Source organism: Cyanistes caeruleus, chromosome 2 (assembly GCF_971803275.1).
Source record: "Cyanistes caeruleus chromosome 2, bCyaCae1.hap1.1, whole genome shotgun sequence".
Classification (NCBI taxonomy): domain Eukaryota; kingdom Metazoa; phylum Chordata; class Aves; order Passeriformes; family Paridae; genus Cyanistes; species Cyanistes caeruleus.
Genome location: NC_141702.1, coordinates 78,376,885 through 78,402,816, shown reverse-complemented (window position 1 = coordinate 78,402,816; position 25,932 = coordinate 78,376,885). Strand labels below are relative to the sequence as shown.

The window sequence follows — 25,932 nt, the reverse complement described above, 5'->3', positions numbered from 1 at the left end:
GGGTGTGCTTGATCCTAAACATAATCAGGTGTAATACTTGTAAGTGGCAGTACATGCCAATTCTCATTCTGTAGCAGTGCACTGGCCTCAATAAAGCAGTAAGCAGAGAGCAAGAAAGGCAGGCACAGTCATCAGGTCAGGCAGCATTTTTAATCTAGAGCATTCACTCTTAACTCAGTAAAATACAGTGTCTGCTCTAATTTCAGGGGCTATGTTTCTCATACAGCCAAAATCTTTTTGCATTTGATAACAAAGTATTAGAGGTAAAGAAGTACTCTTAATTCTACAAAGACATGATTTTAATGATTTCAGTGATTTAAATAAAGATGATATTCATCACAAATTGAAGGAAAAAAGATTCAAAGTTAGGAAATATTGCTATTACATGCTCAGGCAAAAATTTATCACTTGCATAAAAAACACGCATGCCAAATAATTTATAGAATAATTCTGAATGTCCAGCTACAGTCTTCTTTCTGTTTTGCAAAGCACAAAAAGAAATTTCAGTGCATACCATCTGGTGGAAGCTGGGTAGCAAATTCAGCTGGTAAAGTTAAAAGAGCGTAATCTTTCAGTGCAGCCAACCAGAGACGGCTCAGTGCAGGCAGTTCAGGTTGTACAAGTGTTATCAAACTGTCTGGTGGCAACTCATCCACAGTACCAAAATCATCCTCATCCTCCTCTGTGCTCTTTAAAACACGCTTTGGTTTGGTTTCTGCTTCTTTCTTAATTTTCATGGCAACGACATATACCTAGAAGTAAAACATGTCAAAGTATGTACTGTGAGACTCTAAAAGGAAAGGAAAGCAGCAGCCTTTACCACACAAATGGAACAGATTCCATACAGATAAAATTCACCAGAAAGTTACTGGAAAAAAGAGATCTTCAATACAACTCCATTTTATTGAAATCCTTTCTTTTACTTCTACAAGTATATATATAATGTTTAGGTTCATAAACAGGTCTTTCCTAAAACAATCTGGCCATACACTTTCTTCCTAAAAATGTGTCAATTCTAAACTCTTGACAGTGTTAACTAACTGCAATGTTTTCCAAGAATATAGTTTATGGCTGTTTGATTTTTAGGGTTTTTTGTTTTCTTGTTTGTTTTTCTTGGGGTTTTTTTCCAAATTTAAGAGCAGTAAGATGGGAAGAAATTAAAAATCTGATAGGGTATGAGTGTGTATTTGTATACAGAAGAGTGCAGCAAAACAAAGGACAATCAAGCCTCAGTGTAAATATGGCTCAACAGAATGGCAGAGAAAGATAGTGAGTTTAAAACATCCCAGGAGCAGAACTGCACAAGAGGTTAGGAGGAAGGCATGTACAGCCAGTGTGAGGTGTGAGGCTGCTATTACACTGTAAAATGTTTCCAAAACTTTTACAGATTTAATGGTCATTGTTTACCTCAGCCCATGCTTTCAGAACTGCGAGCTTTTCCATAGTGGTCGCGCTCTCCCGGTAAAGCTGGCTAGAAGATCCCTTTCCTGCTTGCACTTTATCCAGGGAAGAGACAAGAAGGTTGTGAACTCGGCGAAGATCATTCAGGTCACTTACAACCCCACTTCCTATCCAAGCGCTACATACCTAGACAAGAAAGTTTAGAATCATTCTAAACTAGCAACAACCTTATAAATGAAAAAAAAAAAAATAAAATTAGTAAGAAAACCAAACCCAAAATAACCACCAGGAAAGCTTAGCCTCTGTCTTCCTGCCTAAGACAAATAAATTAGGTTTTCTTCTTTTTTTCCCCACCCATGACAACAGAATTACTCAAGACAGTGGTTATAAAGGCTATATTTGCAATGCATATTTACAAGGGAACTTAAGAGACATGGAAAATATTTTTATAATTTTTCGATCTTCCATAAATAGGATATAACAAATTTTTTATTCTGTTCCCAAGTATCTGGTCAAATCATTCAGGTAATGAGTCACTGCATTCTCTGTCAGGAATATACTGGACAGCAATCAACAAAAGTATATCTTTAAAACCCCTCACATCTCAAATCAATATATAAGGCTCCATACTAGTGGGAAGCTTTCAAATAATTAATGTCAAGAAAACACCTAGAAATTATTTGAAAGCTTGAGCTATGATTTGGAGCCCACAGTTCTACACCTAGAACAATCTGTCCACAATGGTGGACAGACAGTTAGGCGTCTCTCAACTTTTCATTTGAATTAAATGGATCTAAACAGGTACTTAAAATAACAAACATCACAGATTGCCTGCTCCTGACTAATGCTATACATTGGCACTCATCCTCTGAAACACATTCATGCCAGACATAATGCAGGCAATAGAAGAACTCTAGTGCAGTTGCTTTTTTACAAAGAGAAAAAGGGACAAATTCTTTCAGAAGAGCTGCTCTTATTCTGGAGGTTATTCTACAAGGATATGGATCAGAAGCAAAAAAACTCACAAAACTCAAGCAGTTCAGGTTTTACTTCTTTTTTAAAGGCATTTTTGACCTATCTCAAATTATTTATTTTTCTTTTAGAGAAACAGTTCCATGAAATCCTTTGGAGAAGGAACTCTCCCATGATCTGGAATGATGGACATACTTATGATAACTTCAACACAAACACTAAAAGTGTCCCAAACAGATACAGGACAAAGCTGTTGAAAACTTCTCACAAAACTGTTATTCATTCACAGTAGGAATAAGACCAGCTTCAATCCTGCTGTTGAGCAAGTCAACATCTGTTTCACTAATGACATAAAACTATAACAACATCCACTCCTTCAGGGAAGCCCAACACTGTCCATGTAACTTCTAGAGACTTAAATATCCAAACCTAATCTCCAACCATTTGATCGTGTAAGCGCACACATCTGCTTTGAAATTGCTTGAATAGAAAAGATTTTGACAAGTTATAAACAATGTTAAATGTTTTCACACAAACTGCTTCTTCATGTAAACATGCAGAAACATTCTGTAAATCAGGATGAACATATTTTGTCCTACAGGTACGTACCAAGATATGCCGTAATTCATCTATCCTTGCAAGTTTTGCTGAAATTTAAGTGTGTAAAAGAACAACACAAAATCACACTCCTGATGACCCAAATTTACTAAACAAAACTCAGAAACACAGAGTTATCATTTTAAAACTTATGTCTGCATAGATAACAAAACTGCTGCTTTAAACCACAGTAGTTTCTTTAGCTCTAAAAACCACTTACTACTACAGCTATGTTCCTGCTGGTTGATTCAAACTGCAGTACACAAGATCACACACAAGAAAACAATGCCACACACATCCAAAGAAAAAAAAAATCTTTCAGCAAACTTTCACTGACACATGGTTACTATGACTGTAATGAGAATGCTCAGATCTTCTAAATTCTGAACTAGAGTATTAAATTAAACTGAAGTTTAGGGTTTAAAGGTAAATTATCAGTAATCCAAATATTAGATCAGACTGAAAGACAAGAAATAAACTTCCACTGGTCTCATTAAGCAAAGGGGTTTTTTTTGGTTTTTTTTATTCTTTTTTCATGCAGGATTGACATGAATACATAGCTTGTCCCAGATACATTTTTTGATGCAGCTCCCTAAAAGAACTTCTGCACATCTGAGGAACAAAACATATTACTGTGAAACTCAAAAGATGTTGCAAAAACATCACAGCTTAAACTTACAGCATCTCCCAGCCATTTGATACTATTCCTCTTTTGCATCCTTCTTCCAAAGAGAAAGAAAATTAATTTTGCTTATAGTATGGGAATGTTTTCCACTGTACCTGACAGGCCTTTGCAGTTATATCAGATGGTGTGTCTTGGGAAAAAGCTGGCCTCAGAGCAGCTCCAACCTGTTAATAAGAAGGGTAGTTAAAAATCCAGCTACAATAAGGACACAGTGTTGTTTATCTCACCTTGTTTAAGGCTCAAGGACAAGTGAACAAGCAAGACAAGATTGCCAAATTTCGCATTGTAATTACATCCCAAAATCATCCTTGCTGTCTAGCAAACACGTGCAATAGCATTAAACAACAACAACGAAGTCTTAAACTACTTTTTTTTTCTGCTTAGCCATTGCCTTTTTAAGTCTCAACTACCTCTGTGAAATACACGGTATTATCTTCCCTCTGTTAATTAATGAATATCCTTTTAATCATTACTGTATTACAGGTGCAACTTCTGCTGAGGATCAATAAGCCAACGACAATCTGACATCCAAAGGAACAGCAATGTGAAAATAAATGTTTATGGCTGGATTTGCATCAAGTGTGCAAAGTGACAAACACTGACTGAAAAATGCTTTTTAAGCCGTTGCTATAAGGTAGTATTTTCCTGAAACAAAAGGAACCAAGTCCAAAAGAAAGAAACAATGGTTACAGCACTACAGAAGGAAGAAAAAGGCAAGAAAAAAAAGGATGAAAGTCTGCCTTTAAAAAGTATTTGGAAAGCTCTTGAAGGCAGAGTGAAAACAAAAGGGGTGAAAGAGTTAAGCTATGCAACAAAAAAAGCACAGTAATATCCCCTAATAAATCTTTAATTGCCCACTTCCCAGTGATATACTTTTGTAGTTTTCATTTAAACAGATGTATATTCACTAATTCCCAAGAAAACAGATTTATTACATTAAATCTAGAACCGAGTGAACAATATTTTTCAATACTTAGTTCTACCAACTCTTAGCTGCTTTTACCGAAAATTAAATGTAACTTACAATATTTGGCTTTCAAGCTACCGAATTTCAATTTTATCAGCTACTAAATTACAATAAATAGAATGAGATACAGAAATAAAATTTGAAGGAGTATCGCACCATATTAGGAACAGCGATAAGTACAACACTGACTCCCTTGGCTGCATTGTCCAAGAGAGAAAAGTTTATTAATCTTCTTTTATACACATGTTCGAGAAGGTCCGAGAGGTAAAATTCTCATTGGTCATTAAAGCAACACATCACCATCATTGTTTAAGTGGCACACCACCCCTTGACTAAACAACACCTGCAGGTTGTTGTCCTTTACCAAGGACTGTTTGGATTCTTTCTCATGCTTTCCCAGGCCAGAGTGAGAAGCCTGTGTGACTTAGTTTCACCCAGCCTCCGTTCCCTCCTTGCTTTTTGCATTTAGTATCCACAAGTGAGTCTCTGTGCCACATTTTCACACACAGAAAAAATCTCCTCACAGCTTTTTTTTTTGAAAATACAAAATGTTCTCAAAGCTAATACTGGCATATTGGCATAAATAGACAATTTCCTGAACTTATGAAGGAGGTCTCACATTTGCCTGATACTGCTCCAGTATCACATGGCCTGGAAACTCTGGCTCAGGGACAGATGCAAATTTCTTGATAATGTCCTCAAGAGCTTGAAGCCCCGCCATCCGTAGCTGGTTGCTGTGGTCAGTGGCAGCCATGAATGCCATTCGGATAAGGTCAGAGAGATGCAGTACTAGGAAGTCATCTTAGAGCAAAACAGAAAGAACTATTTAGTAACTTAAAAGACAGCTAACATGATGAATACTTGCAACATTTTCCTCGTTGACATGCATGAATTTTGTCTATTTGTTTTGAAAGGTCCAAATTCAATGCTTAGAAGAAGCAGGAAAAAATGTAACCTAGCTTTCTTTCTCTCTTGTTTTCCACTTCCCCATCCTGGCAACGTGATTCTATGACTGTTCTTCCTAAGACAGCTTTAAAAACTGAGCAGAAATTGTGTAGAATGAAGTACGTAAATGTGGCTAAGTAGCTTAGAATATATTAAAACATTTAGTAAAGCTAATCTGAATGATCCCCCAAACATACAGAAAACCTTCAAGGTAATTCCTGCTCGAGTCCTTTGCTTACAGTGACCCCTGCTGATGTTAAGCTTAAACACATAAAACCTCTATGCCTCTAGTTCTCCTCCCAAAAACCACATCTAAGACTGTAAACATGCAGATGAGAAAAACACATAGCTTGGTAACATTTCCAAAAGGATTATTCTTCTCTATGCATTCATTTTTTTCTTTTCTTACTCTCAATTTGAAATTACCATGTGTTGTAAAACTAACATGAAAATAAATTATTTAACAACATCCTCTGTGACTAATGAAGCCCACAAATTGCCTAAGATATTTTCAAGTCTCAAGGTAAAAAAGGAAAATTATTTTGTGGCTGAAGCTTTTCAGAGGCATATCAGTAAAGAAAGAGTAAAAAATGCTTACAAACTCCAGTGATAAAATCTGCACTTACTTTTTCAGACCATGAGGGTCAATAGTAAAATTTGGATGTTTTAGAAGCTGCGTTTGGGGGGGCAGAAGATTGCTGAGTTTTCCTTTTTTACCATGATACCACACACCTCAAAGTTCACTTTATTTAAATACAGATAAAATTCTCCAGATTATGATACGCAATTTTCTGCAGGACCCTATAAGCAGCAGTTATTTCATTACTTTCTTTGTAATACAATGCCATGACAAAAACTTCCCTGAAATTGTTCCTTCCTAGTTTTCAGTGGCCTTGGCCTCAAATCAAGTCAAAAACCAGATTCTCACAAAAGCAATGCACAGTGCCGGAACCAGGCTGTACTAAGGCAACAAAGGCAAAGACCTGATAACTCTCCATATCATAACAGACATCCTCAGTAACACAGACATCAAAATCCATTAATGTCACACATTCTAGGATGCTCACGATATTAATCCAACATACACAAAATCCTCATGACCACTACACAGGTAGACTCAAAAAACCACAGACATGGACAACTCAAGGACAAACACCTCGTGCCATCTGAAAAACATTTATTCACAAAACAACTATGCCATCTACGACCTCTCGATTTTGATCCTCTAACACACAAAACTATCTCTGGAGCATGAGCTTGAACACTAAGACTGTCGTGGATCCCAAAAGAACGAACTTTATAAAGTAGTCTTTTTATAACCACCCCCTCCACACACATCCCCCTCCCTCTACAACCAATGCCATAGCAATAATTACCTAGCTTGATCCCTTCTTTTTTCTTTTCCAGCATCTCTTCAGATTGGAGATGCTAAAATAATCTCAAGTTGAATTCATTGCTGTCATTACATTAAACTCTGAAAACACTCCCAGCTTGCCCTTATCTAGAAGCTATTGCTTCTGTTTCAGAACTGAGAAAATCTTTGCATCTCTAAGGTTTTTTTTCCCCTAAGCAGACCAGTCTTTCAGAACTGCTATGTTCCAGAAAACCTCATTCTGTGTGTTCATGGTACTGTAACTACTGTGGTTATAAAGACACAGTTTCATCGACGTTTGCTGGGCATTTCCTTTGGTTTTAGCCAATTGAATGAAAGAATAAGTGCTTATTTTTTTTCTTGGTTGTGTAATCTTAAGCTGTAACAAGGTGTCAAAATTAAAATAAAAAATTAAGAATAAAACCAAAGCATGCAATTACTTTTTGGGTTTTTAAGTCTGGCTGAACGAGCCAGTGCTAGGTCGAAGTGTGCCTTGTTGGCATTCTCACACAGCATGATAACTCGGCACAGACAGTCTGCTGCGAACACTCTAGTGGCCCAGCGAGGCGCTACAGAAGGCTTGGATTTGTCCTCTTCACCCAAGGTGGTAAACATTGTGTCATCATCCATCTCATCCTTCTTCTCCAACTCCTCATCCTTCCCTCCTCCCAAGGGAGCAGCAGTGCTCATGTCTATGACATGGAACAATTACAAGGAAGAAAAACATGTCACTGTTAAAATCCACAGAAGGCAGTTAAGGACATGAGTTCAAGTCTTTCCTTATACTGAGATTCAGAACAGACTAATTCTTCTGCAGAAACATTTGACAAATGTCCAAAAGCAAGAGCGTATCATTAAAATAAATGGTTTTCACTTCTCTTCTGGGTTAAATTACTCTTTATTTATCTTACATGATACAAGATAAATTCCTATAACATTAATTCTCCACGGTTACCAATTATAGCTGAATCCCGTATCTAAATTGCTTAGCTTTGTAAATTAACCCATTAAATTGCCAATACACAGGATAAGGTTCAGAATTAAAAGAATTATCAGGCTCAGAATAAAAGAATCAGCTTAGCTTTGAATTATTCAGCTCCCATTTCAAGTGGAAGACAAAAACAAGTTAAACTGAAACAAAATTACGAAGCTCCATGCCATGGGACAGCTATGCAGCCAAGTAGGCCACTGACAGAACCCAAAAATGTGATTAACATTCAAAAAATTCTTTTCTCTAGATGTAGGTTTGAGACTTCATTTCAGAAAATAAAAATAATTTCAGCCATCACATAGAAAACTAAAAGCTGAACATGGACCTGAAACTCCCTTATCAAACATGCATTTATACTTCTGCTATTCAGAAATAAGAGTGTAAGTCCTTAATGACAAGGTCTAAATTAGCAAAATGCCAAAATACTGACAAAAATTACTCCAGCAACAATTAGAGGACAATTAAAGGAAATTATTACAATGCATACTCCTTAGGAACTAAGGCATGCTTCTTAGAAAGTCTAAATTTAAGCAACTGAAGAGCCAAGATATTCAATAAAGAAAAAGGCTGTGGCAAATCAAACATGGATGATGCCAATTCATAACAACAGTGTTTTGAGAAGGCATCCAGGACCTGGCTGCGGCTGATCTGTAAATCTCTACTTAAAAGCCAACCATTTTGGTCATATGCCAATTACTTGGATCAAAGGAGCTCAAAGTGAAGTTGCTGGCTTACAATAAACATGAGAGTAATTCATTTAAATATGGTTTTCTCCGAGACATGTCTCCCACTAATAACTAAATAAGAAATTGGGCAACCATGTTAAAAACTTTCAGATCCATCCCACATTAAATAACAAAAGGACATGCCAATTTAAAACTCAGGAAATTAGGTCTTTCTCACTGGGCAGGTTTGTGGTAACTACATTGCATTAAGAAGTTATTGGTAGCATTACTCATCAGTAAATGTAAATCTGGCAGCATTTAGAAACAGCTTCAGGATGAACTCACACATGCCAATAAACAAGTATAAATGTAAGGGAAATGAGCAGATTCTGCGTCATAGCCATCCTACAGGCTGAAAAACAGGAATAAGGTCTCAGAGGACAAAATCTGTGCAAACGAATCTGCAAAGCTGAATAACAAACAAAATTTCTATCACCATGGTAACCTATCATCACATCAGTAATTCACACAACCTCATAAAAGAAAGCTCAGAATGTGTACAGGAGTCTTCCCTCTGTACAATGCTGATGTATACAGGCTAAAAAGAATGTCTGCTTTCACTAAGACACTGAAATGTCAGACTTCCAAACACCATTCTTCTCCACAGGAAATCCTACTTCAAGCAGCTAACTTTTTTCTTTTACGAGCAGTATACTGACAACATTGATAATTCCTTCTTTCTGTGGCAATTTAATTGCATGATGATCAAAGTTCTGTATAAAATATAACCTACATCTTAGCTAGGATAAAAGACAAGCTCCAAACCAGCACTGCCAGAACAGGCTAACACTAAGGACATATTGTCATTTATGTGAGCACGACAGAACACTTACCACTGGAAGCTGCAAGGACATCCTTACAAAGCATGAGCCAGTGAGAAAGGTTTTCCACTGCCAGAGATGAAAGCATGTGTCCCAGAGTATCGTGGATATCTGAGCACAATTTCCGATCAGTCTCTCGATCCAACATGCCAAACAGGACGCCCTCCAGGCCTGTCTCTGTTATATTAACCCCCTGATGCCGGGAATGAGCGTCTCGCCGAGAGCCAGCTCCAGGTGTAAAAGGATTCATGTCTGCAAAATGAGAATAAGAAAGCTTTTCTAAAATCAGGAACTCAGTCTTAGAATTTGGAGCAACAGATTTAGATTGGACACTGTGTACCTGTGTGTGTATAGTTCAATCAAAGATCACCAAGATGTTACTGATATTTTTCTGAATCAATGCTAGAAAGATTCTAATACAGCAATTAATTTCATCTGCAAGGCAAATAACACCTCCAAGTATTAGTTAAAAAACTAAACAAAATCCCCTCTCTTCAAGGCACATAGCCCATGAATTAGTAAAAAACCTAATAGCATTGGTCTCTAAAGATTCTTCCCAGAGACAGACTTAACTGGTATCATTTGAGTAAGCTCACAGTTCTACATTTGTAGGAAAACTGATCAACAAACTGTGCTGATCAACACTGTTGAGACCCCTATTTTCAAAATAAAATCATATATGTAAGAATTAGACCTGTCAGTAAAGTCCATAGGCATTGAAGATGTGATGCTAACAGAATGTAACACAACCAGGCAGCTCAATAAAGCAGCACACCATTAAGACAATTTTCCAAATAACAAGAGCTATAATATCAGAAACACTGTGAAATGCTTTCACTGTATATATACTGTGGTCCCTATTGAATTGCCAGCCTTAATGACAGAGAGAGGGTTAAGTCTGAATTTCACAAATAGTTAAATTATAAAAAAAATCCCAGAGGTAAGCAGGGGTGGGGCCAGAAATTATTGAAGTCAGAAGAGACAATTAAGGGGTCTTTTCACTAAGGGTACAAGGGGGGTTTTGGGCTTTTTCCCTTCTTTCTGAAGGCAAAGCACACATACGCTCATGTGTGCATTCAACTGTCACAAAAAGGCCACATGAAAGAAATACATACTGATGCCACTGCTTTCTTTGTCTCCAGTGTTTTTTGCTAAGCTCATGGCATATTCACACACTTCTGATGCTTCCCTCTGAGCAAGCTGTCGTAAACACGCAACTGCAGCCCGGCGCAGCAGCAAGTGAGAGCTGCACAAATGAACCTGAAAGTCAAAACCATTACAGATGAGTGAATTGCTGCACCCCAGTATCAATAAATCAGTGCTGCTAAGGACTAAAAGCATTCTATTTTTCAGTTATAAGCCCATGTGTGAGGTGCTAGGAATCAAGTTCTGGAAGTTCAGAAGCACTTTTCATAATATACAAATATGAAAATAAAGCTGACATACACAGAGCTGACAGCTGTCACCTGGTTAAAGAGATAAAAGCTTAAATATTTGAACTACTGTGCCAGTGTGATGTAGATTAATTACAGTTCCCAATTTTTTACACTCCAGTACTATTCTGCCTCATATTCTGCTACAGCTGTAAATCACATTCTTTTAAACAAAAAGCCATTATCAGGTGCACTGCACATGACAGCTATCATAAAACTTGCATTTCACATTAGTAACAGAATCTATAACATTAAGTTCTTTAAAGTGCCTCTCAATAAGACAGCATCAGATTTTTTGCTAACCAATGCTGGCTTCTAATTCCTTTGAATCATCTAAAGCACAAGCAAATATTTTCCTTAGAGAAGAATTATGTATGGTCTCTATTTTCCTGAGAGGAAGTAGCTGCACAGAGAAGAAATGTTTTTCCACGATGGAAGAGGTAGAGAGTGCCCTTTAAGAAACTCCAATTCTTTACTTACTCCAGGGTAATTTGGTTTTAATAAACCAAATATCCATTTGCTTTCTTGGTATTAGGTTATTATGGGAATGGAAAATGCTTCCCTAAATGAAAGAGTTCTACAGTTTATAAAGCATTTTAACAGTACCTCTTTATTCCATATATGAGTATACAAGAATTTAGTCCTAAGAAAACAGTCAGTCTTTAAAGAACTTCTAAATATCACACCAAAGTTGTTTTAATGACCTAAAACACAGAACATCTGGGAGATTTATTAATGTAAAGGGTATTTCCTGTTTCAAGTTACAAAACAAATAACTACAGGTTATGAAGCCAATGGAGGAAGAAGAAATTAAAACAAGAGCGTGGAACTGTGTGGTTCAGTTTTGATAGCTGCATTAATTCCATTCTGAAAAACTGGCTAATGGTGCAGATAAAGGCAGGCCTTGCCTACATGACTGTGCATTTGCAATATGAAGAAATGCCCAAGAAAACTCAGAGGAGAGAAACAGTAGAAAACCATGGGAAAAGGTTTCAAAACAGCACCAGTTATTCATGTATGAACTTCATTGTCTCTAACACCACCCACTGGTATTTACGAGGTAAATGGCTGTAGGGACTCTCTGTCATGTTGTACATGGTACTCATACCAAAAAGCTTACCTACTTCTGGGTGTACTGCACCCCTGTCATGCAAAATTTTGTGCAGAGACAAGTGACAGAGTCTATAAACACACTACTCTCACAGGAGTGCTTGGGGCAGGGTGGGGCTTGGGTGTGTACAGGGCTGGGGAGAAGCACCTAATCATGAGTGCCCTAGGGATGCCCCAGGGAAAACCTGGATGGCAGACAGGGAAAAAGCTCTAATGTTGACATAAGGAATATTGCATTCCTTCAGGTAACACTGAGTCATCAGCACCAAAAATAATGGCATAAACAACTTTGCAAAACATCTAACAGACATTAGGGAGAAGCTTTTCAAATTTCTCAGTATTGGACTACTAAACCTTCTAAAAATAACTTTTACAATAGTAATTATTTTTAAAAAACCCACCAACCTACATCAAAACCACACCCACACCACCTTTCCTCTTATATTAGGTATGTTTTGGGTTCAAGCCTTTGCCTTACTTTGAGTTTTAAGCCAGGACTTGCTGATAGAACACTAATGAAAGAAGAGGGCAACATTAACAGCAGCAGCATAATAATTTGTATGTCAGCTCCTAATATGCTGACAGTGGTAATATAAATCCAAAATCTGCTACCTTTCCCTCTTTGCATGCAAGTAATTGGAGCAAACAGGGCATTTCAGCATCTTTTTTACTCAGACATATTACTCATAAATGTTTGCTCTCTTACACTGCTGAGGATGAGAGAATCAGCCCCTATGACTTCAGTTTGGGCAGCATTCCAAAAATAAATAAAATGGCTTGGGTACTCCAGTGTTTCTGCAAATATAACTTGCTTATTACATATGGCTATCCTTGATATCTTGCTAAATACTTCCTCGGTCCTCTGCTAAGCACACACATAACTTTGAGGACCAAAAGGGATGCATTTGATACTCACACAAAGACTGGGAACCAGACTGGACAGGTTGACATGCCGTGGTGCAAACATATGAAGCTGCTGAAGGCAGGATATAGCAGCTGCCTGAACAAGCGAGTCTGAATGGTCTTGTGTGATTGCACATCCCACCAAACAGGAAGAACGGATTGTTGAAATCGTAGCTCCGTTACCTAATGGTGTAAGAGGATATCCTTAACACAGCAAAACTTTTCTATCACAACTACAGACTTTAAACCTCTGAGAAGCAAAAATTATTAAAGCTTCAATATCACAAAAACGTTCTCAGATCAACATGCAACCTTTCTGATTTGCCATGCAAATTAGAAACACTACAGAGTGTTTCAGTACCTCTTTTTTAGCTCAGTTAAACAATGTGCTGCCCAAATGAAATTCTGGATCGATGATCTCCATTCAGAAATATTGTGAGACCATCTGCCCAGGTTATGGAACCAGTTAATTATCTGAAGTTAGATTTTCAAAGTCTCTTTCATTCTAGAAATGTATAAGCAACATTTCACACACTGAGCCATTTCCTAAAATATCAGGTAACTCTTAAGCTCATATCCATGTATGCAGGCAATTTGAATTAGCTCCAATAGATGAGTAGCACTGCTCTACTAGAACAAGCATTTTAAAAGAACAGTATTTAATTTGAAGAACAAATCCATTCTGTATTTTAAGAACTCACCCATATCAGGTTTATAAAAATATTTAGAATTACAGAAATAAAACCTGCAGAAGGCATTCTACTTAAGTTGTTATTTTAAAAGCTAATCATATTCCAGGTCAGAAGGTTAACACACAGATACACAAGTTCAATTAAACCATCTAGAACTATTTCATAACTATTTAGAGTTAAAATTCCACTAGTGGCTCTCTGGCAATCAATCAAACACCATCCTATAAACATTCCTAAAAATTCCAGTTAGACAAAGTTACAAATCCATGGTTTTAACACCTGAGGCACAGAATTTCAGACACGGTGTTTGCCATGACAAGATTTTAAGTCTCTACAATAAGGTACAGAGATCTAAGGATATTAAGAATGAATGGAAATGGGTTTAGTTCATAGTATCATCAATTGCATCAAGCTTAAGCTGTCACCATCAGTTAAAAATAAAACAAACACATGTTGAAAAACATTGTCTCACACCCCACAAAATTACACACAGCAAAACATGCAGCAAGGGTTTCATGGCTTACCTACCATGCAAATTTACCATTAGACAAAACACCATCCGTCACTTAAACTTCTTTACACCAATCTCAAGCCACAGTTAAAACCCCCAAGCAGTCGTAAGGAGGATCAAAGTGAGGCTGTTTGCAGGACTAAAACTGAAGCAGTCAACATCGCCTTCCCCACCGGCAACTAACAAAAAACTTTATTCTTCCATTTAAGGATACAATATCATCACTGTATGAAGCAGGTTATTTTTTTTTTTTTAATTCTCTTCAAATTCCCACTAACCTTGAAGCTCAGGCCCAACAGTAGTTATTATAGCCCCAAGGCACCTGCCCAAGCACTGATGTACTTCTGTATGCGACGGCGGCACGGTTAAGAGCAGGGTGAGAACGAGAGACAGCGTTGGCTCCACATACCCACGGTACATTGGTCCACTAGAATCCACTATCAAGGCAAGTGAATGGAGAGACCAAGTCTACCAAAAACACAAGAGTATTTTTCAGTAATGCATTTAGAAAATTAAACAGTTTTTTATGCAGTTGGAGCCTAGCTCAGTACTTCCATTCTTAAGCATGTCTTATTCACTACTCTGACTTCAAAAGTGTTTCCAAATTTTCAGGACCTCAAGCAATCACCTGAGAGTTTAAATATATATAACGTATTCTTTGGTTCCCAGCAGTTTTGGGGATAATGGAAATAACGTGACAAAGAATTTGAGAAAAATATATGCTTAAGCACTTCAAAGAAGAAAAATACAAGCACAAACAACACATCTATTTAAAACGAAAAGGGAAAACAAAAACTGACTGGAGACAGGAGAAAGAGAGAATCATTCCACTATACAACTGGAGGCAGAGTCCAAAATGGGCAGCTAACAAAGCCCTTGGTGGAGATGGTCTTTTATAGTCCAGTAGGAACTGATTTTCATGACAAACTGAAAGGTTCACATGCATTTTTCTAACTTTCTTATTAGTGGATACAACATAAAAAGCAGTGCTCTTCAGTCAGTGTACTACAGCATGAGGGGGAAAATGGTGAAAGACAGACCTATTTCAGTTAAAGGTGAGTAAACAACAAAATAGCAAAGTAATTTATTGTAATTGTCAAAGCAAGAAGCAGGCAAAAGGACAGTCTTTCGGATACTGACATTTCATTGGAAATAAATTCCACTGAAAGACCTGAAAGCATTGGCTATCTCTCCATACCAGCCTTCTAAATGATCTTATTTCAGAATTTTCTCACATTAAATATATCATTGAGATAAAAAGAGTATTACTATTGCAAAGCTAGACTCCTAGAAATAAGCTGAAAAACCTGCCTTTAAAAGTGCTACTCTTTAATCCTCTCTGATGCAACGCAAAAACCATTAGCAATCATCTAACTACCTCTACAGTCCTAATCCTGTAGTAGCACATTACAGCTTATCCTTTCATTCCTGTAAATTTCCATTGTTCATACTTCCATACAGTATCTGTGTAACCACACTGATCCAGTGAGGGATGAGGTTTAAAAGTGTAGCTTTTCACAGTGGTTGGGTGCTGTATTCTCAATGAAAAGTAAGGTAGATATGCAGGTTCCACCTGGACTTCCCCTTTACACTTCTTTTTTTCTTTTTTCTTTTTAATGAAACATTAACCTTTCAAATTTGTTTTTGAAAACACTGGTGCACAATTATATGCCTCAAGTTACCCACCCATACATGAAGTTGGTTACATATGCAAATTGCACTTTGTCTTTCCTTAAAAAAAACTAAGGAAATTCAAAAGAAACTGAAAATTGTGTTTATAGATTTTTTTTTAACATTATCTCCAAGTCAACTTAGGCTTGTTTTCCTAAATGATAAACTTTGTTACTTTGATTTTTTTTTATTACTCTGAGGAAAAGAAATAAGAAGGTACTCAAGTACATGTTCTATCAAGTTAACAGTAAACCAAGATGTAAGTATGATTTTTTATAGTTACTGGGGACTACAGCTTCTCAGGCTGTAGTGCCCCTACTCATGGGTGGCACAGAATTTCCTGCTGCTAAAGCACAACAGTCACCATTCCAGATACTCATTTCCTTCCAGTAATTTATGAAAATGATGACAAGAAGTTACCTATTATATTATGCAAGTATAGCACAATCTTTGAAGAATAGTTATAGACAGAGGATACTTGCTTTTACTCAAAAATTTTTTTTTTTTTTCCTTTCTCAGTGATTTATTTTAGTGCTTTATTTCATTGCTGAAGGAAAAAAAAAAATCAGCACTTTTTCCCATAACATTCAACTTCTTACTGTAAAGACACATGTACAAGCCCATCTAGCCCTCTCTTCATTTTACAACAGCCACAAACAGGCTAAAGTAAAGGAAAAGTAAAGGAAAGTAAAGATAGACCAGGACACTGACCCCTCATATTTCACTTGAGAGAGTAAAGACATTTTCTTCCAATTTTCCACTATTTTCAACTTTCAATTTTTAAAAAGCATTCTGAACTGCTGTGTCTACCTACATTCAGCACCTCCAAAAGCATTACTCTTCCAACAGCACATTTATTCCACCTTCTACTATACCAGCAACTTTCAGCAGTCCAGTCATCCTCTTGTGAGACTTCACGTACCTACAGTCCACAGAAGATAGAAACCCCTCCCTAACTTAGACTTGGCTCCTACTGATTCCCTTTCTGTTCCCTAACTGAAATTTAGCTTGCAACAGATTCCTGTGTTCGTAATATAACTCTGCAAAGATGATGTCCTGCATACGTATCAGATACACAGGAATTACTTGACAAAGGAAACTACTGCTCATCACTTGAGACATCACTAAGTGACTACATGTCAGTCATCTGCTAGCTATTAAAAGCTTCTTTTAGGCAGCTAAGGATACATACTAACATATGCTGCTTTATAGGCAGTTTTGAATATGTCCACAGCGCATTACTCTGGCACAGCTGACAAGCAGACACTTGTCCTTCTGCCACTGACCACTTCCAACTGCCTCTTGAAATAGTCATGAAGTTACATTTTAATTACACTACATGTTTGGCACTCTGTATTCTGGGAGTTCCTAAGGAAAGATTCACTTTCTTCATGTTCCCTGGTACCTGCTACACATCTTACATGTGATGTCTACTAAAGAATATCTGAACAGGCAGTTTAATTTTTAATCTTCATCTTGAACATTTTAAGTAATTTGGTGGTGATTGCTTTTATTTTTTACCTGGACTTCAGGAGAGGTTCCATCTTGTGCCAAAGCCAAGAGAATACTGACACTAGTTTTCAAATGCTGTCCAGAACCTATTCCACCAACATACCGATGGAGACAACCCAAGGCCAAGGAGTGGCCTGTTCTTGATACAACGTCTCGAGCAGATTTTAACCTATCAATGTTTAAATATAAAGAAATCAGGTCATTCAGTAAGTTTGTTACACAGAATCTTTGAAGTGCCACAACAGGACAAAAGACTAATAAAATTTTGTAGGCCATCTTACAAAATCTTGAGAAGTCGAAACAACAGCAAAACCAATGTACTTATTCTATATTGCTATTAAATCAGGTTACATATAAAACAAGAGGAAAGAAAGGTATTTTAATAATTATTTTCTTTTTTTCTGGTCAGAACTTGACCTTTTAGAAGAGTTTTCAGGATACATAAAAAGAATCCAGATTTTATAAGTGTTTCACAGCAGAATAACTTAATAATCATTCCAAAACCATTGCAGTGAAAAGGAATCAAGAATAAAAAAATGATAACTCACACTGAGAAATCCACAGCTACATTTTCCACTGCAAATCCAGTTTTTTAATATAGCTGTTTTCTTTTACAGCCAATTTTTATGACTTTTCCAATAGAGCCTTTTATAATAGAACTAAAACAGTAGCATTTTGGATGATCTAGTTGTATGAAGTTGTATGCATTGACTTACTGAGTATTTTCCACAATACTGTTTCTGAATGTATGCCACATACATGACTTGGTAATTAGAAGCCCTTTTGGCGGGTGAGAAAGAGAGATAAAAGAAGGGATTTCCTAATAATGACAAAGATTTTTTTTTCCCCTAGCTGACTGTATATGAGAGACATGCATGCTCTTGGCCATCAGTGAACAACAAAGTAAATGCACATCTCAAATATAAAAAAATTACTTGACTGTCAACAGAATGACAACCATTAACAACTTACAAGCTCATCTAGATAAGAAACCAAAGAAAGTCCCAGTAATAGAAATCCAAGGAAAGACAGCAAGGATGATGTACTTTATTACAAGATGACAGGGTGAGTAAAATTTAATTACTCAGGGGTAAGAGAGCTGGACTAAGCTGCCCATGCACCTGGCCCATCCAGAAACACTGGCTGCAGCCCTGAGGCAGTTGCATTCTGATTCACAAATATGCTGATGTCTTAAATTTAAGCAAGAAATTGGGAAATATATTGTCTTGTTGCTGAAGACCCAAGATAAACAACAGAACACAAAAAAAAAATCAGGGCAGTAAATCAGTTAAATCAATGTTTAAAGAGGATGTTTTAGCGAAACAGAATCACTATTACATAATTCATATTACAGACATACTTAATGTAAACTGTGCTTATCTATCTGAAATGGTTTAGTCATCTTCAAGTAACTCATCAAAAGCTGTTTACCAGTATCATTTCACATCCCAAGTGTTTCAAAACTCAGCTTTTATTCCTCACATGAAATAAATCCAAAAGAGAAGAATCTGTTTGAAGGTTTCTTAGATCTAAATAACCATAGGGATCAAGCATGAGAGGAAAGAATAACGAATATGGTATTTAGAAGAGAAATCTTACAAACTACATTAAATTACAAACAACATTAAATTGTAAAACTTACTTATCAAAACTGTACTGAGCCATTCTAGCAATGAAAGAGGCTTCTCCAACCACTTGAGCCATTCTGCCAAGAGCTTCACCTGCTGCACATCTCAAAATAGGATTAGGATTATCAAGGGCACCCATTACAAGTGTCAAAGCAGATTTGCGGACCTCTTCTGGTCCTAATGTGCTTTTATTCTCAGCTAAACCCTACATTATTTTAAAAAAAAAAAAAAAAAAAAAAAGTAAGGGAGAAAAAGAAAATATTTGAGATTATCAAGTGAAAACTATGTGCTTTTGCTTAAGTTTGTGACAGTTTATCCTAAAACACATTGGTTGAAAACATTTAAAACTCAAAATCAACAGCATCCTGGGACTCACGATATTTGCCAATACTCTACCTATTTCACATACAGGAAAACCTGTTGCACCAGCCTTTTTTATCAAATGCATTACCTACATGCACCCTAGTCCTACCAAATCTAATCTCCCTTTACACAAGACACCTCAGAAAAAAAAAAAAAAGAAGCTTTAAAAATCTAACAGCAAAAATCTAACAGGAAAACCACAGACCAGTGATTGTACATTTCTACAAGCATCACTTCAATTGAAGACATTATAGATACATGGAAGTATTTTTTTCTTTGTAATCACATCCTTCCAAACATTTATATAGCCTCTCATTTGAACACTCTACAGAACAGTAGCACTAAACAGCACTTCTGCAGTTTCTTTTGCTCTGGGACAAATAATCAAACACATATACAGTAAAAACACCGCATGTACTACAGAGCAAGAAGGCTCTACCTCAGATTGTAATTTTCTGAAGTCCTCATTTCAGCTCAATTTTGACAATTTTTTGACCACTTGGCACAGCACGGGAGCTTCCAGAAATCTGCCTCAGAATCTACATTTCAACTTGTAGCAATGTAGATCACGTTTTTACAAACAATGCAAAGAACTGAGGTGCTGTTTTGCCAATGTATTTAGCCAATCAACCAAAGACATGGAGCTCCAGTAACAGCTTAAACTGGACAGCCATTGTGACTTGCTGTCTTACTTTTTGACTTGATGGCATCAGGGTGCATTTCCAAGTCTAGACAGAGAGCACACAGCAGTAGCTACAGTCAGTGGGACTGGGCATAAGCACCTAGAATTCTGTGCAATAAGGCAACCAAAATGCAAACCCAAAGATATTTGTGTATTCAATTACACAAGCCACAGCTGCACGATACTCTGTGACTTCAGGGGTTTTCTAAGTATATATGACAAATCAGTGACTTATACATATGTATATATAGTATATATGTATCTATATACTATATGACTTAAATCCATGAGTCCAGTGCAAATAAAACCATAGGACTGAAGATGAAAAGACAGTCTGAGTATACTATAGAATGTTGACAACCGTAGAATGCTGACTACATGAGCCTCATCTGTTCTCTGGACTGATACATGAAGACAAGAGCTCAAGCTAGTATCTAAAAAAATTCAGTTCTGGAATTTTCAAATTTTTGAATTCTTAAGTAACTTTAGTAACATTCTTCTAACAGCCCTTTGTACTGAATGCAAACTGATGAACTTGGGCCTTCATTGCAAATTTACAAATCCTACCTTCAAGGCACTAAGAACAGCTGTAAAGATATTAAGCTGCACAGCTTGCTGGCGAACACCTTTAGCCTGCTTGACACATTCAGCAAAGTGATCCAACATCTGTAATCTAAAGCAAAGGAAAGAACATACTTGAAGTGATGGTCTTGCAAAATACAAACCAAAGCACAGCTGGTTTAAAGGGCCTTTTAAGTTCACTAGCAGAACTTACACTTCAGGGGCTGCAGAAGGTATTCACTATAGGTCTTAACAGCAGAGTTACTCTGAACATTCCTCTGCTGGTTCTACAAGTATTTATTATTCCTTTGAAGAAAACACCATCAAGAGGAAGTGAATCTTCAGGTGCATTTGGCTGTATAACTAGAAAGCTATGACAACCAGAGTGGAAAAATGCTGTCTTTCCACTACCATTTAAAATAGTGTTACCCTTCATATTTGTTTTTCTGTTTCTATTGTTTTTCCCATTTAACCTCCATTCCTGCACCCACTCCTCCCCAGAAAACATTACTGGGAGGAGGAATATTCCAAAAACAGGAGTGTAATTCTTAGTTACTCAGCAGTTCCTAATCTTCTTCACAGTTAACAACAGGTATAGACCAAGGGGAATTACTGCAAGCTGGTCTCAAGTCTATCCTGCACATACTACAAAATGAGGTTGACTGCTAGGAAAAAACTGCTCCCAGAAGTTTTGTAGTCAAAGATGATTTTACTTTGAAATGTTTCTTAGAACAGCTTTCACTCTGTGCTCAGGGACAAATTGCCTAAACTGACTAACAAAATTAGTCCTGACAACTCCTAGCTCCGTAGAGGTAATGCAAACCACAAAGGAAAATACGTTGAATTCCATTTCCTCTTTTTCATTGTGCATACAACTCCTTGCTGACTATAAATCAAATGGTCTTACTTGTAAAAGCCAAATGGAATTCAGTGGAGGGCTCTGCTGTTTTCAAGGCTGATTTGCAGTTAATTGCAATGGGTACTTTTGCAGGAAATTTTGGTTGCAGAGATATTACTGCTGTTAATGCAGTATGAAAAGAGAAGAATATAGTCTCCAGCTCTGAACACTAATCTTCAAGAGATAAAACTGAGGAATTCACTTCATTTCTAAAGTGACTATACATATTCTGGAATCCTGAGACACAATGGAGATCAAATACTAACCACTGAATTTAAAGACAGTTGATAACTTAGTAAATTCTTATTTCAGGAAAAAAATGAACCAAACAAGCAAGCAAACAAAAAACCCCCAACATAACAGTATCCAGAGAAACAAGACACCAGGTTCTGAAATTGAACACTGATGTAAACTGACCTATGTTTGTAAGAGACATGAGGAAAAACCACACCAAAGAGAGCAACAGATGCATCAATGACAGATACTCCTAGAGGAAGGGGACCAGGTACAGCTTCACCAGCAGGGATGCGCAAATAAATAGAAGAGGGATCGTGTTCCAGAGCACCACTTCCAGATGCGCTGTTTGGCTGAAGCTGCAAAATGCCACACAACATGAATATCTCTGAATACACCTTTGCACATAAAATTTCCAACTAGAGATAAGCAAAACACATATGCAGTACTTAAAACAACAGAATAGCTTAAAAACACCTGAATACAAGTGCAGTATCCCCATGCATATACATTAGCAGGCTCAGCTGAATTCTGAAGGGTCAAAACCATTAACAGCTAGATAAATACACAAATTATCACTTCTGGTATTAAGAGATGAAAATTAAGAGAAAAGCAGATTAATTCTGGTACTAATAGTAGCTTCTAAATCATTGAAGTGCCATTTCAGAAAGGTTATTCATTCACTCTCTGAGCACAGAGTTACAATACAGTGTATTAAATTATCAGTTTTGGCTATAATAATGCCCTACACATAAAGAATTAGAAACAGTACTAAAATTATTAACTCTCCTGTCATCAAGAAAATATTTCCTAACCATCACTGTTTCATGAAACAATATTAAATCATCATCTATTTTCTCTGAAGAAAATTCTATATTCCTATCATTTAATTGTGAAACAAAATTAGAGTTTAGTAGGTCTGTATTCCTCTTAGAAGGCCAGAAAACACAGCAAAATTTTTTGACACTTGTGTATCATTAAAAATAAAACATGACTAAGCACAAGAGAATCATAGAATGATAGAAAGCTAGGGTTTGGAATGGATCCTGAAGATCATCTAGTCCCAGCACACCCCTGCCATGGGCAGGGAAATCCTCCACTAGAACAGGCTGCTGACGGCCTTGGCCAACCTGGTTTTGAACACTGTCAGGCTTTCAGCATCCAAAACCTCCCACAGCAATCATTCCAGTGTCTCACCACTCTCACAGTGTAAGATTTCTTCCAAATATCTAACCTAAAGTCCCCATTTCAGTTTGTGCCTGTTCCTCCTTGTCCTATCACCACAATTTGGGATGAAGAGTTCCCCTCCAGCTTCCCTGTAGGCCCCCTTCAGATACTGGAAGGTTGCTGTGAGGTTTCCATGAAACCTTCTTTTCTCCAGGACGAACAGCCCAAACTTTCTCAGCCCATCTTCAAAGGGGAGGTGCTCCAGTCCTCTCATCAACTTTGTGGCCCTCATCTGGACTTGCTCCTAACAGTTCCATGTCCTTCTTATGTTGGGGACACAAGAGCAGAGGGGTAGAACCACCTCCTTTATAAAAAACTTTTGATACAGCCCAGGATTCCATTGGCTTTCTAGGCTGTGAGCACACACTGCCAGAGTCCTGTGACAGACTACACATCACTTACCAAGAGCACCACTGTTTTACAGGCAGGAAGTGAAAAACAAAAAGGGGGCAGAAGGTAGTGAAAAAGCTCTGTGGATTGAAGACTGCAGTGGAAGTCTACCATGTCCTCCACAATAAACAAAGGAAATTTGTAAAACTCTTTTTTGCCTTGACATGCTGATCTTGGCTCAGGAACCGCTTCCCACACTCTTGGTGGTATCAGTCTTGGCTTTTGGATCTGATCCATCAAACCTTCTGAGAAATCCTCCCATTATTAGATGGCTATTGCAGAAGAGGCATTTTCAGCCAACAACATTGTGTCAACACTTTGAAATGAACTGTAAGATATCTTACTACACCTATCAAACCAGTTAAATCTTGTTTTGCTGTAGCACCGTTCGCAATATTAATATTTTGACAGCAGCTTCATTATAAAACATATTAAGCGGAACCTACATTTCTCCTAGCTCAAAATATATGAGAGCAACTTCTAAGCTAGGAAGAGTGGCAGGTGGAAAGAGATATTGAGTTAGGATTTTTTTAAAAGAGAAATGAGGCTGGTTCACTAAGCACAACCCTATGAGCAGCATTAAGCCATTTGTATCTCAGCTGCAGGTGGTTTTTAATCAAAACACTACCCTGTAGATGGAAGCACTTACATCTAACAAAGCTCTGAAATAAGACTAAAATCATGGTATGAAGCTTCAGTTTCAGAAGGCTTCCTCACACACACATCACACAGACAGGGCAGGTAATTCATTCTTCTAGCTTTTTTGTTACCTGATCTTCAATTGACTTATGATCTGTTTCCTGCAGCCAAGAGCCGAGCAGAACACTATCATCGTAATGACAAAGAGACCTTAAGAGTGATGTGGTTGTATTAGCAGAGTTGTCTGTCAAAGTAAACTCTGCTACCAGCTCTCGAAGAAGTGCATTAAATGATCCTAAAAAGACAGACATTAAAAAGAATCATTGCTGCTTCTTAGCCAAAACATTTCAGCTAGTGATCAGAAGTTATAAATGTGCTACTACTTTTACATTTTAGAGGTCACTAACAGAAAGTAAACTTGACAATACTAGAGTTGAGAGCAAGGCTTCAAATACAACTGTAGCCTCTCTTTTCCCAAATCATGTATAATCAAATACCTAAATAATAGGCAAGGTTGGAAACTACTGGAGGTCATCTAGTCCCACCTTCTGTTCAAGCAGGGTTCACTAGAGCACATTACTCAGAATTGTTTCCTGTTCTAAACAACAGATTGGGCCATCCTTGCAGGATGACAATCCAGATGTAGATAAAAACCTGCTCATCCACATGATCATGTAAACGTAATGAATTAACAAAAAAAACCAAAGAAACCCAAAAAGTTAATCTGTCAGACTGTGTGATGGTGCTTGGCAATTTAGTAATAGCAGATCCATGTAATAGGATTAAAATTCAGTAAATATCAGGTTTAGAAAAGAAAATGACCAAACCAACCAAAGAAAAACCCCCGAATGTAACCAAAACTAAACCTTCATTGTCACATGTTTTGCAGTACACTATGAAACAAAGCTCTCTATCTTTTAAGTAACAACGACTTGTTAAAAAAACGTTTGATCTCAGACCATGAACTCTGTACCTCTCAATCCTATAAAGGGGATCATAACTGCAATACTCCAAGTGTTACTCTATGAATGCTTTTCAATACTCATACTCTGTAGTTATACGGTCAAGATGACAGACAGAAGATGAGGAATACAGTACAAAATTACTGGAGATTCCTAGAACTGTATTTTGACTCTTACAGCTGCTTCAAGGATAAGCATCACAAATACTAAGCAGAATTTTTACTTCAACAAAAAGTGTTAAAAATTTATGTACCTTCATATGTCTTCGGAGGCAATAAAGCCAATATATCATAAAGTCTTAAACGAACCATAGCTGCACTGGCTTTGAGATGAGCTCCATGAGCTTTAATTACTGATGGAATGCTATAGAATTAAAAATGAAAAAGAGAAACCAGAAATGTTTCAGTTACAGAAAGGAGTATTTTCAGATTTCTTTCCACAGGCTATAACTCCAGGCAAAGCAATAAAAACAGTGTTCTCTGAACTACTCTGAACAACATCACTCAATTAACAATACATTTTCAGACATAATTGTACAGAGAAAACTTTTATTAAAAACCCAACAAGCCCACAACATACACTGCCATAAATAAATCAATGACATGCACCTCGTCAGAAGTCCTGTTTTAATTACAGGTGGGGCAGGGGGAAGGGACAGACACCAAACCACAAAACCCAACTCCAAATTAGTTCTAGTATTTCAAGACCAGGAAAAGACAGAAGTGGATAAAGAGCAAAAACCGCCTACTTACTGCGACATCATTGTCATGGCACATTCTATGGGTGTCATCAGTTTTCTGATCACATCCTCAGTAAGGAGCTCAGGGCAGTGAGCAACAAAGCTTCTCATAGCTAACAACAAAATAGTTTAAATTAAACTTTCACTGAAACAAACAAATATAAGACATAAACAAGATACAAATTCTGAGAATGTCAAAAGAGAAGCAATTAAAAATGTTTACTCAAAGACTGTGTGAGCTGTTCATAGAATTGTATGTCAAAACCAGGACGTACTGATGAAAATCTGACACATTTTACTC

General features: G+C 37.2%; 1 protein-coding gene across 3 annotated transcripts in view; it reads right to left on the bottom strand.

Annotated features, from left to right (window-relative positions):
• The window catches only part of HEATR5B (HEAT repeat containing 5B), a 56,420-nt gene that overhangs the window by 16,278 nt on the left and 14,210 nt on the right, over positions 1 to 25,932 (bottom strand). For all 3 annotated transcript variants that reach the window (XM_086878092.1, XM_086878093.1, XM_023923786.2), the window contains exons 13-28: positions 25,645 to 25,744; positions 25,146 to 25,255; positions 24,062 to 24,225; positions 21,858 to 22,033; positions 20,549 to 20,654; positions 18,951 to 19,141; positions 17,318 to 17,477; positions 14,404 to 14,593; positions 12,936 to 13,105; positions 10,592 to 10,736; positions 9,489 to 9,728; positions 7,380 to 7,631; positions 5,242 to 5,423; positions 3,751 to 3,819; positions 1,408 to 1,587; positions 515 to 752 (exon numbers count right to left, since the gene is read on the bottom strand). In XM_086878092.1, the coding sequence (XP_086734218.1) occupies positions 515 to 752; positions 1,408 to 1,587; positions 3,751 to 3,819; positions 5,242 to 5,423; positions 7,380 to 7,631; positions 9,489 to 9,728; positions 10,592 to 10,736; positions 12,936 to 13,105; positions 14,404 to 14,593; positions 17,318 to 17,477; positions 18,951 to 19,141; positions 20,549 to 20,654; positions 21,858 to 22,033; positions 24,062 to 24,225; positions 25,146 to 25,255; positions 25,645 to 25,744 (2,673 nt within the window). The remainder of the gene's footprint in view (positions 1 to 514; positions 753 to 1,407; positions 1,588 to 3,750; positions 3,820 to 5,241; positions 5,424 to 7,379; positions 7,632 to 9,488; positions 9,729 to 10,591; positions 10,737 to 12,935; positions 13,106 to 14,403; positions 14,594 to 17,317; positions 17,478 to 18,950; positions 19,142 to 20,548; positions 20,655 to 21,857; positions 22,034 to 24,061; positions 24,226 to 25,145; positions 25,256 to 25,644; positions 25,745 to 25,932) is intronic.